This window comes from Chiroxiphia lanceolata, chromosome 2, assembly GCF_009829145.1.
Source record: "Chiroxiphia lanceolata isolate bChiLan1 chromosome 2, bChiLan1.pri, whole genome shotgun sequence".
NCBI lineage: Eukaryota > Metazoa > Chordata > Aves > Passeriformes > Pipridae > Chiroxiphia > Chiroxiphia lanceolata.
In genome coordinates, this window is record NC_045638.1 from 8,927,675 (window position 1) to 8,942,244 (window position 14,570).

Sequence of the window (14,570 nt, forward strand, 5' to 3'; positions counted from 1 at the left end):
TATAACATAAATCCAGTTCCTCCGCAAATCACATTTTCTAAGCTTCCTTTTGGTCTTGCTGCCTTCAGGAAGAATTATTCTTCTGTCTCTGTTACATTCAATGCCTGATCAACACCAAGCAGAACAACATAACTGCCTTCTGTGTCCTTCACTGTATCCTTCAAATGATTTAGTTATTTATAACATCCTACTCAGGTTCCAATTTATTATAATTACATATTTTTCTCTGCGGCACTACTGCCTAGACAATTAGGCCCCATTTTGTATTTGTGCACTTGATGTTCTGGTTTTACAGATAATACTTTATATTTTTTATGAAATTTCTTGTTGTTTTCTCCAACCTATTCAATACTTGAAATTTTGATCCTGTCATTAAGTGTGCTTGTAACTTCTTTAAACATGCTGTCATTAAAAAGCTTTTATAAGGACTATTTTTATTCCATTATTCAAGTTATTGTGACAAATAATAATTAGCTTTTGGGTCGAAAGCCTACCCATCTCCTTGCACTTATTCCTCCTACTTTGATAAATCTTTATTAGGAATGATTGGCTAGTTTTTTGCTAGATTATACATGCTTATGGGGGAGAGCAAAAAAAAGACAAAATTACTACAAAATAACACACCTACTCTTTATTTCCTCTTCATCCATTAAACTGGCTGCCTCAGCAAAGAACAAAAAAAATCAAACTATTTAACATACAGTCCTGACACATCTCTGTTGGATGCTCATGGGTGATGCTGGGAGTTTATTTGTAAACACATCCTGGGTTAATATACTTTAGTCATTTTATTATTTTTCTAATGGCTCTCTAGATGTTGAGCTGAGCCTGATGGACTCAGCATTTCCTCAGACCTTCTGCTATCCTTCTAATCTACAAAGCATAGCAGGAGGGGAAGAATAGGTAATTTTTTTCACATTTGGACCTACACACACACACTCGCTGATCATACAGGAACCTTCTTTATTTTCCATGTAATTCAGTGACATAATTGTTGCTAATATTTCAAGGAATTTATTTCTTTGAATATTTCTAAGTAGAACTGAAAAATAGTCTAGGAACTATTTTCACTTGACAGGATACTGTATCTGAAAACACACATGTAAAGATGCAAAACATCTGAAAATACAGAGAATAAAAAATGCCCAGGACCCAAGGGTAAGTTATTTAAGCACTGTTTGCTTTGTCTACAGGATGCCAAGGCCCTAATACTGAAGCAGATTTTCTTTCATGTGTTTTCCTATGACTACATCCAACTGCACTTGCTTGTAAAGATCTGCTTTTAAAGAGATTCAGTCTTCATCTTCACTTTTGTCCTACCATAACCACTGCAAATACTAAACACGAAAACTAGTCTGAGAGCAGGTCAGTATAAAAATGCTTAGCTTTGCTTCCCCCTGTACTTTCATGTTTTTCAAACACAGTATTTCCAATGAGTGTACAATTAAGACTCAATGCATTTACCTTTTGTAAGATAAATGTGTATCTGTCCAAACATATACAGCAAAAACTGAAGTTAGAAGCGGGGTATCAGCCTTAGTCTTCTCTGTTATGTTCAGTCTGGCTTAGAAATACAGGAGGGAAATACAGGAGAAACCAGAAGAAAACCCAGGAGAAATCACAGGAGGAAAATCTACACCAGACCTTCCCCCATATGAAAAGAATTATAATAATCTAAAAAAACAAGAACAAAAAACTCCACCATTTGAAAATTCTGCATTGTGTTGTATGAGGTACCTTTCCTGTTTCCCAGGCAACTTCAGAGAGAGAGAAAAGATCTGGTGTATTGATATATATATATGATGCACTGAGTGAAATAAAACTCAGGATCAATTCTTTGTAATAAAGTGGAATTAAAATAACATGAAATTACAGTTTTCCAAAATTGCAAATTTGGTGGTAACATTATTGGTAATGAGCGGGTACTTGCTCATGGAATCATAGAATGGTTTGGGTTGGAAGGGACCTTAAATATCATCAAGTTCCAACCCCCCTGCCACTAGCAGGGACACCTTCCACCAGGCCAGGTTGATCAGAGCCCCATCCAGCCTGGCCTTGAACACTTCCAGGGATGGGGCAGCCACAGCTTCTCTGGGTAACCTGTTTCAGTGCCTCACCGCCCTCACAGGAAAGGATTTTTTCCTAGTATCTAATTTAAACTCACTCTCCTTCAATTTGAATCCATGCCCCCTTGTCCTGTCACTACATGCTCCTGTAAATAGTCCTGCCCCATCTCTCCTGTAAGTTCCCTTCAGGTACTGGAAGGACCAAATCAGGTCACTCCAAAGCCTTCTCTTTTCCAGGCTGAACAACCCCAGGAGAGCTCTCAACCTTTCCTCTTGGGAGAGCTGCTCCATGCCTCTGATCGTCTTGGTGGCCTCAGACAGACCCGCTTCAACAGGTCCATGTCCTTCCTGCGCTGGGGACCTTTTTCCTTTCCTTTTCGGCTCGGCTCTGCCGGCTCCAGGTACCCGCCGGTCCGGGGGGGTATCCAGCCCAGGGGTCCTTTCCGGGGTGATAGAGCCCGGCTCCCTTTCCCTCAGGGCTGTCCGGGGGGACCAGCCCGGCTCCCTTTCCCTCAGGGCTGTCCGGGGTGATAGAGCCCGGCTCCCTTTCCCTCAGAACGGCCCGGGGTGATAGAGTCCGGCTCCCTTTCCCTCAGGGCGGCTCGGGGTGATACAGCCCGGCTCCCTTTCCCTCAGGGCGGCTCGGGGTGATACAGCCCGGTTCCCTTTCCCTCAGGGCTGTCCGGGGGGATCAGCCCGGCTCCCTTTCCCCCAGGGCTGTCCGGGGGGATCAGCCCGGCTCCCTTTCCCTCAGGGCTGTCCGGGGTGATAGAGCCCGGCTCCCTTTCCCCCAGGGCTGTCCGGGGGGATCAACCCGACTCTTTTTCCCTCAGGGCTGCCCGCGGGCCCGGCCGCCGCCGCCGGAGCCCCGCCCGCCCCGTCCCGCCCGCCCGGCGGAGGCGGAGCCGCGCAGGACTCGGAGCCGCCGCCGCTGCCGGAACAGCCGCCGCCCGCCCGGGGCCATGGAGGAGTTTCACCCCCACAACGACGAGGTAGGGGCCGCCACCTCCGAGGGCGCGGGGGCTGTGCCGGGACCCTGGGCCAGCCCGGGGCCGAGCGGCGCTGCCCCGCGGCTGCCGCCGGCCTGCCCGGTGCCGGGGATGGATGTTCCCTCCGGGAAGGGGCCGCGGTGCCGGGCGCTGTCAGACCGCGGCCATTTTTCCCTGGGAAGCCCCCCCAGTTCCCCTGGAAAACCCCGACCTCCCCCATTTCCCTGGGGAAAAGCCAACAAGTGCCGGGTCAGCGCCGCGGGCCGGTCCTGCCAGCCCGGGCGGGGGAGCCGATCCCTCCCCAGGGCGCCGCTTCGGGGCTCTGCCCGCCAGTTTTCATTAAAAAAAACAAACTCAAAACCTGACTTAAACATTAATGCCCTTGAGGTTTCTGCCCCTGCCCGAGTGATTGAAATTCATGTCTGGGAAGAGGCAGGCGGCACGACGGCACGTGCCCTGTTCCCTTTGGAATCCACGCCAAGTGCCGATGAGTAGGAATGAGTAGGAAACAGGAGGAATTAAAACTTGCAAGCTTTTCCTGCGCTCGGGAAAGATATATGGGTAAGCTAATGACTGTGCAAACTAGTCTCTTTTATACTAGGGTTACAAAGCCTTTTGGAAGCATGATGTAACCTGCATGCTACTAAGTCCGTGACTCCCGTAAAAACACAGATTAAGACCCAGAATAAAAGATTTGTCATTTAATTTTTCTTGGAGAATATTTCCCTTGGCAAGCATAGTCAGTGGTGGGATTCAGTCGTTGCAGAAACTGTAAGTTGAACCAAGCTTACCGAGGCCTGAGCTTTCTGTCCTCAGTCAAACATCAGTGGCAAAGCAATGCTGAATAACATATTCATGGAGCTGGGAGAAAAAGTAAGATTTTTTAGAATTATACTGACAGACCATAGTGGAAATAACCAGACACAAGGCCTAATCATTATGTGTTCCTGAGAGTAAAACTGTATAATTGGTTTACATTTCTGTCAGAAATAATAATAATTAACTTTTATTACAGATGATCTTCAATGCTGATGAGGCCCACAACATAGTTAAGGAGGTAGGTTTAAACAGCTGTATTGCAAAGAAATTCTTTACCTTATCTTGCCTTGCAGTATAGTGAAAGCACTTATTTTCATTGACCATCCCACATAAATTCAACCTTATATGAAAGTATTATTTTTATCAAATAAAGACAGAGTGTAATTTGGAGCTTCTTTAACTTTCATCTAACTGCTGTCTTCAGCTACCTAAAGAGGAGAGCGTAGATGAGAGGAGAGCCAGATTTGCATTGCAGTGGAAAGAGGAGGGGTGGCAGTCACAAATTACAAGGGAAATTCACCAATTTTTTGCCCCTTTGTCCAGCTAGAGAGAAGCTGATAACTACAGAGGTTGCAGGGAGAGCTTGTGGAGTATCCATTCTTAAAGATTTTTAAAACTTGACAAGGCCTTGGACAGTGTAATCAGACTTGGAATTTAGCCTTGGCTTGTGTGGGAGGTTGCACTACATGAGCTCGTTGTTCTAGCAATGTTTTTTACAGAGAAAGAGCAGGCTGACAAGTGAGTCTGAGTTAACTCACCCTGATGGTCTGAGTTACATACCTAGTAACTAGAGAGTGATTAATGAAGAGCCTGTGGCTTACAGGTTTTGCAGGGAAGCAACGTTTAGAAAGGAATTGCTGGAGTAGCTCTGCAGGTCTTTTTCCACCTGCCCTGTAAGGAGGGGAAAGGACTTTGAAGCTGCCACAGTACACAACAGCAAGCTCTTAGATGTCAGATAAACGACAATTCAACCCTTTATGTAACTGTCCCTGCCTTGTAAAGCCAAATACGGTATGAGACAGACTCCAGACGCTGGGAGTAAAGCCAAATGTTTCTGCCTCTGACTGGAAGCTTAACCAGGGCTCTAGCACTGGGTACATTTCTGGAAGAACCAAAATCCCCGAGGGGTCTTGTCCCTCTTCTGTCTTCTATTGTATTTTGTGGATGTTTGTTTCCATTGACTCCTTTGACCAGCTTTATACACTGTGATCAGAACTAATTGGGCTTTTCAAAATCTGGGGCATAAGGCTCTTACACAGCCTGGTGGTGGATGGTTAGTGCATGGGATTCATCTTACTGAATCAGAGGAGAACAGAGTTTTATTTTACTGACCTTTTCCAGATGTGTGTTTCTTAGCTGGGTTTCTCAGTTTTAAGAAGTATCAGTCAGCACGTAATTCTGAATTTCTTAGGAGCAGGGAATGCCATTTAAGAGTTACAATTAGTGAGAAGGCTTTCTGTTCAATCGTTTTAAGTTTAGGCAAGGGTTGGCCAATCTGTAGCTGCTAATTTTCAAGCAGCTCAGATACTTCTTGTGCTGCAAGATACAATCTCTGAGTATCTCCCATATCTTCCTCATCTTTTGAGCTGGGGTGGGCATTTCACTGTTGTCACTCTATCTCTGAAGATTTTGGAATTTTGCTCACAGGCTCTGGAAGGTTGGACAGCCCAAGCTGATACTATTGATTGGAGTTGTACCATTTCCATTACAGTAGCTTCTGGAAGCCAAGCTGGAGTAGGCAATCATTAGGAACAGTAGGATGTGTTAGTACCTTCGCTGGTAAATAGGTACTTGGTACTTAAAGCATATGGCTGAAGTCTTTCCTGCAAGAAATGTTCAGTCAGGGCCTCTTTTTCATTCATATAATATTGTAGTAAATGTGTACTAAAGGTAAGCTTCCAAGAAGGGTCATTTTACTTCCCATTCAGCAACTGATACTTGATGATCTCAAGTGATTTAAAGTAATCTAATTTACAGAAAAAATTCTTCAGACTATGAGAAACATTTTGAACCTTTACATTTTGAAATATGTTTACTGTAACTATTTTTTTCTCTGTTTTAGTGCATAGAAAGTGTTTTAGGCAAAGCAGATTATAATCACAACAAAGTCAACCAGTGGACTGCTGCTATAGTGGAACAGTCACTGACACATCTGGTGAAACTGGGAAAAACATACAAGTACATAGGTAAGTACAAGCAGTTGTGCTTGTACCACATGCAGTCACAATCAAGAATTGCTGAAAAGTTCATGTGGATGCAGTGCTATACTCATTAGAAAGTTTTAAACTGTAAGCAAAGCAGAGCAGATACCTGAACTCTTCTGTTATATAGATTTTTAGTACTACCTTGTGGTAAAGCTGTGATAGTTTTACCTGGGCTGAACGTGCTGGTAACTTAATACAGATTATATGTTACATGGTGTTTTCTGATTGTTCAGCAAGCCCAAAACAATGATATCAAGTTTTTGGTATCAGTTCAGGAAATAATTGCTATCTTAAATAAAAATATCAGTTGGATTAAACTTCCTATAAATACAAACATTTGGAAGACTTTAGTCTTGTATGCTGTCATGTCCCATTGTATTTATATATGTGGAAGGGAAATTGAAATAAGTAGAAGTTTAACCCACTGTGGTCCTTTTGTGGAGTGTAGCATTTGCACTCAGTTCTGTTTTGAAAGTCTTGGATTCAGATTGTCTCTGGTTTTATGACCATTGCAGGTCAGTCTAGAAACACTGCATGTTACTAGTGTGCTGGTTTCAGAGAGCAGGCACCAAATATTTTTGGGAAACAACTCTCCTAAATATAACTTCTGCTGTACCTGTGAGGACAGCACCTGCAGTCCTGTTCCGAGGTGCACATGACACAAGCCATATCTAAGAAGTTTAAAAGATAAAAATCATAATCCTATTAGCAAGCATTTTGTTAAAGCCGCTGTGTTAATGTGAGTAAAAATAATCATGAAATGAATAACAAGTTCTTGAGAAAAATCCTAGGGGCGAGAGGGTTGTCAAAATCAGTTTTGAGTTAGCTAAATGCCACATGCCAGCCATTTGAAAATGTAATACAGGCTTGAGTTCAGGAGTGCTAAATGATTCACCTCTTCTGCTTTAATAATTAATTCCTTGATTTTGTGACTGCACCTTGCAGTTACCTGTGCGGTGATGCAGAGGAGTGGAGCTGGTCTTCACACAGCAAGCTCATGCTTCTGGGATACTACAACTGATGGTAAGTTTCCCCATCCAGATAGAGAATTTATAGTAAAAGAAACATTGCTTCTTGCCCAGCTGTAACACTTGTGTTGAACATTTTCAGGAGTGGCTGTAGAAGCAGCAGCTTTCAGATTTAGCTGCTTGTTTACAATCCAGCAGAAATGTTACCAGTCAGTGCCTGCACTAAGAGCGATTGCTTTGTAAATTATGAGAAGCAGGAATAGAAATGCCTTCCATTCTGAAACAAGAATCAAAGCATTTAATCCTTGTCCGTAACCATAGACTGGTTGAAGAGGCAGTAAAACATTCACAGTAAATACAAGTGGTTAGTCCTAAACATATCTACCTGGCTGCTGTGAGGAGGAGAGCAGAGCTTGGTGGAAAATAGAAATACTTTGACTAACAGCATGTATTTCATCTGCTTAACTGTCAACCAGCCTTTGGATGCATTATACTGTTTCAAAATTAGTCCTAAATACATTTTTTTTCCCAGGTTCAGATTATCATGGGGAAACAATATTAAAATAATCTTTTGTCTGTCACAGATTCAGAAAGGTCTTTTTAGAAGAGGGTACAAGGTTTAACACTAAAGCAGAGAGGGCATCAAAAAGTTAACCAAAGTTAAAAAAAATTGTAAAATGAAGTTAAGTAAACAAGTACAATTTAATCTTCATGCTTCCTTGACTTGTAAGGTATTGATACAGTAGAAGAGGAAAAATTACAGGAAGTAAATACAGTAGTATGTATTTGATCCAGTCTTTTTCTTCTGATTTCTTGTTTGATTATCTTGCCGATTTCAGTTTGGGATTTTTAAGGATTTTTACAAGTTCAGCTTTTAAAGAGAGATACTGAAATGGTGTTTTACTGAAAGCTGTCTTAAGCATACAAGGCTCATGTTAGGTAGCAAACAATGTACAAATTAATGAAAATGTTTTGAGGAGTGTAGTCTATTTATAGGCAAGATGACATAATATTATTTACCTTAAATCACAGCTGAAATGTTCATACTAATTTGACATAATTTACACTGTGATAAAGTGAATGTAGTAAAGACACCGGAATTCTGTTTTTCATTTTGTGATAATCTTTTCTAGGAACCTGCACAGTGAGATGGGAAAACCGAACAATGAACTGCATTGTCAATGTGTTTGCTGTTGCTATTATCCTGTAGCTGACTGGAAGATAAAGATAAGCAACACCGAAGCCTTTAAAAAAAAAAATTATCCAAACATATGGCTAAATGTTTCAAGCTATTATTTTTTTCTGTATGAGGAACATACAGAAGTTCTCTACAGAGAGCATACAGTCTAAGCCAGTTCTCATAGATTAATTATCTGAAAGCTAGCAAAAAAATTTAATTTATATATATATATGTATCTATCTAAAGAGAAAGTTTTAGTAATTTAAATATTCAGAAGTATGTTAATGAGAAGATGCCACAAAGATTAATACAATTTATGTCAAAGCTAATATCAAAGATACTTTATTCAAGAAGAACAAAACACAACAAATCCAATTAAGTGTCAAAAGGCAAGCAAGACCTCTCAGGATCATGGTGCATTTGGGAACAAATTACAAACACAATTTGGAGTGGATATATTATAAACAATACTGGTTCTTCATGTTTGATTAAACAAAGCTGACTTTCACTTTGAATGCTGGTGTTTGTGAAATTTCAGGAGCATCATGTTTTGATCAAGCATGAACATTTACCCTGGCATTAAATCCAGTTAAGCTTTCCCCCCTGGAGGCAGAGGAGGACTTTACTGGCTGAAATATACCTAGTCCTAGCAGAGTTCTAATTTGTCTTCAAATGAAGAGCATAATATTTGTTAGCAATTCAGGGAAACGTGCTGGGAATCTGACACCAGCCCTTAATTCATCATTTATAAATCAAAAAACATTCTGAAGGTACTTAAATTTGATTTTATTCCATGATCGTGGAATTTGTGACAAGCACTTTATTGATTCCTCATGCAGCAGCCAGGACCTAGGGCAGTAAGACTGGACCCACATCACTGCAAGTAGGATTAAACTGTTTGGTGAGAGGCTCTTGTTTGCTTTGAAAGCATTTATCAGAGTAACATATCTGTTGTTTATAAGAGTGTTTCCTAGGTTCCCTAAGTCTAGAATTGGATCTTAGTCCAATGAAATAATACTGTTAAGTTTTGAGCACTAAGAGTTCCCCTCCTTTAAAGATTTATGCAAGTTCTTAACTTTGCTCATCTGATGAGTCTTAACTTGAAATATTCCACGTGGAAGAAAAACATTTGCACACACGGAAGTATTTGCCAGATTGGGGCCTACATTTTTGTTCATTAATGCACAAATTATATGATAAAGAGATGTATTGATACCAAAAATGCCTAAATGAGTGCTGCCACTAAGTGGCAGCTGCATTAAGTTGTTTTCTCAGATGCTGCTTATGAACAGAATTTTTTCTTTGTAACTGTATGTCTTTGGAAGAGACTGGTAACTATCTAACAGCTACTGTAAGGCTGTTTTGGATTTCAAGAAATGAATATTAAAGCACTACTACACAGTTCTGTTTGATTTGTTTTTTTTTTTTTTTTCAGGTAATTTACTATTAAGGCATGTAACAAATGTCCTGTACAAAGAACAAGCTAAAAAATATTGCTTAAATTGTGTGTACATATAACTAGTATGACACTACAGAAGGAACATGTGTATATGTAATTCACAGCATTGTTCAAAATGTTTTGCTTTGCAGACAAATTAAGTTCTGCTTTTACCTGAGTGCAAGTAAAATTAGGACTGTATTACTGCATTGGCCTAACAGTGTAGTATGAAAATGTGTGTGTATGTCCTACTGACCTTCAAACCTAGAATTATTAAACACTGTTTGGGCTGGGACAAATTTCTGAACTATGTGCCACCATCCAAGAGCTGAGATGTGGAACTGACAAAAATGCAGAAGTTTCAGTGATATTTGGGATTGTGCAAAGTGGAAAAAAATACATGGGGTAGAAACTGGAAAAAGTTTTGGTACAGTTAATACAGTTTAGGAAGTGGGTGTGTAAAAATAGCGGTGGCTTTTATCCCCATTTAATGTGCATTCAGGTGCCATGGTCAGAGAAATCATCCACATAGCACTTGTAATCTCATTTGGTATTTTTGTTTTACTTGAAAACAAGATGTGCTGAGTAAGACTATCAGTTTAATGAGGCTTGGTGAAGGTCCTGCTGCAGAAGAACCCTAGAAAATACTGCTTAATTGTAGGACTGCTTCATTTTAATTTATACCAAAAAAATAAAGTTTTGCCTTAGTTGTATTTGCCTTGTGTTCTTGATCAGTGTATAGGAACTGAGAAAAATATTCCTCTTGCTTTCCTTCACTTGTATACAATAGTGAGAACTTGGAAAATACATTGGAGCTGTGTGTACGTTTTAGAGACAAAACCTTGTCAAAGGCTTCTTCCCAGACTAATTTCTTACACCTCGTCTACTCAGACCTCTTCCTCTTACCACGTGTCTTGATGCAAGTTAAAGTTTTGTTACTATGGAAAGATTATTATGAAATACTGGAAAAAGTATTTTCATTCTGTGTCATATCCTAGTGAACTTCTTTCCCATCTTTCCCCATCCTCCCTGGGTGCAAACAGCTACTTGTATTTAATGTAACTCTCCAAACAAATGCTGAACACCATCAGCTGCTTTTCCAAGTAGTTTGTTTTCAAGGATAAAGCTATGAATTGCAGAATATTAAAACCCACAACAACATTTCATTAGTGTTTTTTATCAATACAATATCTTCTTAGTTGTTGCAATCAGGAGACTGAGTTATCATTAACAATGGAAATTTTTTTAATGGGACAGAAGAGTTTGCATTAAGTTGCAGCCCATATATATGTGGAGATATATGTTCCCATGTATGATTTCATGAAGAAAGACACCTGTTATTCTTCCCATGCAGATTTTGTTAATCCAGAGAAAAGGGAAAGTAAGGGACCAGATTTGTTACTTTTCCATTTCATTGCCTGCCAGGTGTCTGTCAGTAACACATTACCTTTCTGAGGACTCTCTTCCCATTACACTCAACTTGATCGATGAAGAAAATACAGATCCTAGTATGTTCAATTTAGATTCACATAATCTAAAACACTTCACAGAAGACACTGAAATCCCAGCTTGTAGCCAGCTGAAGTGGAGTTGGGCATGAATGTCAGCACACTGATATTTTAAATACACCATAAAAGAAAACATTAACCACTGGTAGGCTGTATGCATCAGTACAGTAGCTGCCATTTAGAGAAAGATGGGGTTTGTTCTAATACAGACAGCAGATCCTGTAGTGAACAATTCTTACCTGATCATTGGGATGTGCCTTTCTGCCTCCTGTACGGTCTGACCAGGTCATTTTGTTCTTATTTAATTTGGAGAAGGATTTTTTAGCACAGTCATGGTGTGACACAAGTACAGAGTCAGACTACACCCCCATCAGAATATCCTGAGCCAGGAAGTCCTGTCTGTGTGCCTGCAGGCTCAGATGTGATACTCTGTAAGTGCAGCAATAAACCCAGTTGCAAAGGGACTCCAAAGCTGTGCAGTCACATCTACATTATGTTTCGTGTGAGCTGCTCTAACCTATTGAGTCTATGCCAGCTAAGGGGTCTGTGGACACTGCCTTGCAGATGGAATGGTTTCTGTCCTCCCCCTGCTCAGTGGAAGGCTGCAGCCAAACACCACATGACCACTGAGGGAGATTTTTCTACTCTGAAGAATCTAAATCACCATTGAGTAACTGGGGGTTTTAGCTCACATGTTCCATCAAGCATCTGTTTTCAAGCACAGGAATCATGTGACAGCAGCTTTATTTGTTACTTAAAAGTTTTCTAAAAAGAAACAGGGTAGTGCTGAAGTGACAGCTGCAAACACCCCTTAACACCCATCCCACTGTCTGACCTCAAATGACTTGAAAAGGAGAATCAGGGTTACAGACACACCTCACTGGTCATTACTGTTTGTGTCAGGCACTCACAGTCACTCGCATGCAAAGGAGCAACCAAGGCCACAGAGCACAAGTTCCTGAAGCAAAACAGTTGGTAGGGCAAGTTTTGTAGTGACATTACCATTTTAAATAGACATTTTTACCAAATCTTTAAGTTAATGACGGAATTTGTAATCTATGCTTATGTAGCTTCACAGCATAGAGACCAAATCAAAGCCATTAAAATCCCCCATCTACACGGGAAGGTGGCAAGATGGACAAACCAGCTCAGGTACAAGACACTCAAACTTCTTTCTACTCAGCAGGTTCTCCTCCTCAAAGGCCTATACCGGATATAGTTAAAATAATTTCTGAACAGCACCTCCCAAATCAGAAACATCTTATCTGCAAAACCCTGCGTCATATCTGTTTTTGTAGAGTTTACTCCAATTTTTGAGGCAGCCATTATACAGTGCTTGTTCATGACCACCTGGGTGAAACTAGAGGTTGGGGGAAAGAGGAATGAATGAAATTAAGTCCTTATTTGACAGAAAGAAGTGTGGTCTTTCTGTATAACTTATCACGCACACATATATTTCTAAATATGTTCATACCTTTTTATTTATCCATTTCCCTAACAATTTTGAGTCATACACAGACAATTTTGTTCATTTATAATTCCATCTCTTTTTGCTTATTTCCACTTCAGCAACATCTAAGTATGAAAACAAGGGCTCCAACAGTGTTCATACAAACAAATATCCTGTCCAGAGATAATACAATTTAGCATTTAGATATTAGCCAGCAGAAGGCAGAACTGGGAGGGCTAGGTAATAGCAAGACTATGACTGCCTTTATTGGTACTCACAGCACTCTTCTTGAGACAGTCATGACTTGATCCAACCTCAGTCAATAAATTTGGGGGCTTTTAGAGTGGCTGTTGAAAGTTGTCAGACCAAATCATATAAGAATCTACTGCAGGGTTTCAAGTGATGTCATTTGTTAGTTTGAAATGTCTTCAAGTTTGAAATGTGTTCAAGATGGTGTAAGGACCTCACAGATCAATGCTGTGATAGCTATATAATATTCATGCCTCAGTTGAACAGGAAATTAATCTTAAACAAACTAGCCACAGCTGTAGCTAGGTGGTCTACTAATACTGTGAGCCAATTATAGTTGCCTATGTCATGGCACTCATTATGCATGTCCCCTGAACAAAAATTGAAATGATTTTTTGTAGGGAACAACTTTGCAAAAGCTGGCTTTGGATGGGAAGGAATTGAGTCGCTTTAATTTAAGGTTTATTTCTGGATCAACTGGGGCTTAGGGATCAGTGCTGAGATCTTCCAAGCTCATCTCTTCATAGCATTGCTTTGACATCATAAGCAACTTAAGCAGTTGCCTCAGGTGTATGAGTCTGTCTGTGCAAAGTTTCGGCTTTATTTGAGTAACAACTGGAAAATACATGTTTTCCAGTTTGGGCTCCATGAATTGCTCCACACGAACCAAACACAGACATCTCTGAACAGACAGTTCTGCTGCCACTGGGTGCGGGGGGCAGCTACAGCAGGTGCCCGTGTGTGGGAGAACCTGTCAGATAAACTCGCGGGTGGGGGGGGTGTCAGCCAAGGAGGAAATGCCCCCCTCTGTGGTCTTAAAAGTAGTTATAACAAGTAACAGTAACTTTGTTACAAAACATTGAGGGGCAGTTATGGTTATGCCATTCCTCATGAAACCCGTGTTTTCTGTGAAATTGGCACAGCCTCCAGGGAACATGAGGCTGCAAACCGCCTGGCTTTGCTGGCTGGCAGATACCCCACGGACGCTCTTCTTACTTCCCTGATGGGAATTCCAGGTTCAGGGCAGCAGCTGCAGCTGTGAGCTGAGTGAGACAGTCACCTGCCCATCTTCTGGCTTGGTCTGTTTTGGTATTAACTGTTGGACCCCATAAAAGTAATCTTTTTGTATGCATGCTTAACTCCATACATTACATACTTTTAATTTCAGTGTTGCTACTATTAAAAATACTTTCTCTTGAGAAGAGACACAGTACCAGGCGTGGTACCTAGTGATACTGAACAGATGTTGCCGAATTAAAAATACAGTTGGTGTTATCTATTGCCAACTTCCTTCTATCTTGTAAAAATTTGCATGATGTTCTCTCTTTTATAAGCCACACTTGAAACTGAGAAAAGCAATGAAGAGAATCAGTGTGAAGGGGCATGGAAAATACCAGCTGAAACAGAAACTGAAGAAAGAGTAGAGCTCCAGATTTATTTTTTTTTATTTTCTGCATAGGTAGATTATTTAAATAAATGGCAAACTCCAAGTCATAGAACCAACACTGAAATGCAGCTGAATTTACAGAACCTGGCCTCCATCTCTCCTTTTTTCAGTAATCCATTCATCCCCTCAGCTCCCGTTTCATTTCTTTTGGAAAACAGATTAAACAAATAAACTAGCTTGGAAACCTGGCTTAAGAATTGCTCAAACAGTAGCCACTGGAATGTATGATCTTGGTTCTCTGTAACAGTAGTA

General features: G+C 40.8%; 1 protein-coding gene across 1 annotated transcript; it reads left to right on the forward strand.

Moving 5' to 3' along the window:
• Positions 1–2,955: 2,955 nt before the first annotated feature.
• On the forward strand, positions 2,956–10,377 carry DYNLT3 (dynein light chain Tctex-type 3). Its single transcript, XM_032680493.1, has 5 exons — positions 2,956–3,058; positions 4,071–4,112; positions 5,937–6,060; positions 7,024–7,101; positions 8,180–10,377. The coding sequence occupies exons 1-5, from the start codon at positions 3,029–3,031 to the stop codon at positions 8,254–8,256; spliced, it is 351 nt and encodes a 116-aa protein (XP_032536384.1). The 5' UTR covers positions 2,956–3,028; the 3' UTR covers positions 8,257–10,377.
• Positions 10,378–14,570: the final 4,193 nt, after the last annotated feature.

Excerpts from the sequence above, each read along its gene's own strand:
- DYNLT3 (XM_032680493.1), top strand. The coding sequence starts at position 3,029 with ATGGAGGAGTTTCACCCCCACAACGACGAG. Across the intron at positions 3,059-4,070 it reads TTCACCCCCACAACGACGAG|ATGATCTTCAATGCTGATGA; the intron begins GTAGGGGCCGCC and ends CTTTTATTACAG. Across the intron at positions 7,102-8,179 it reads CTGGGATACTACAACTGATG|GAACCTGCACAGTGAGATGG; the intron begins GTAAGTTTCCCC and ends AATCTTTTCTAG.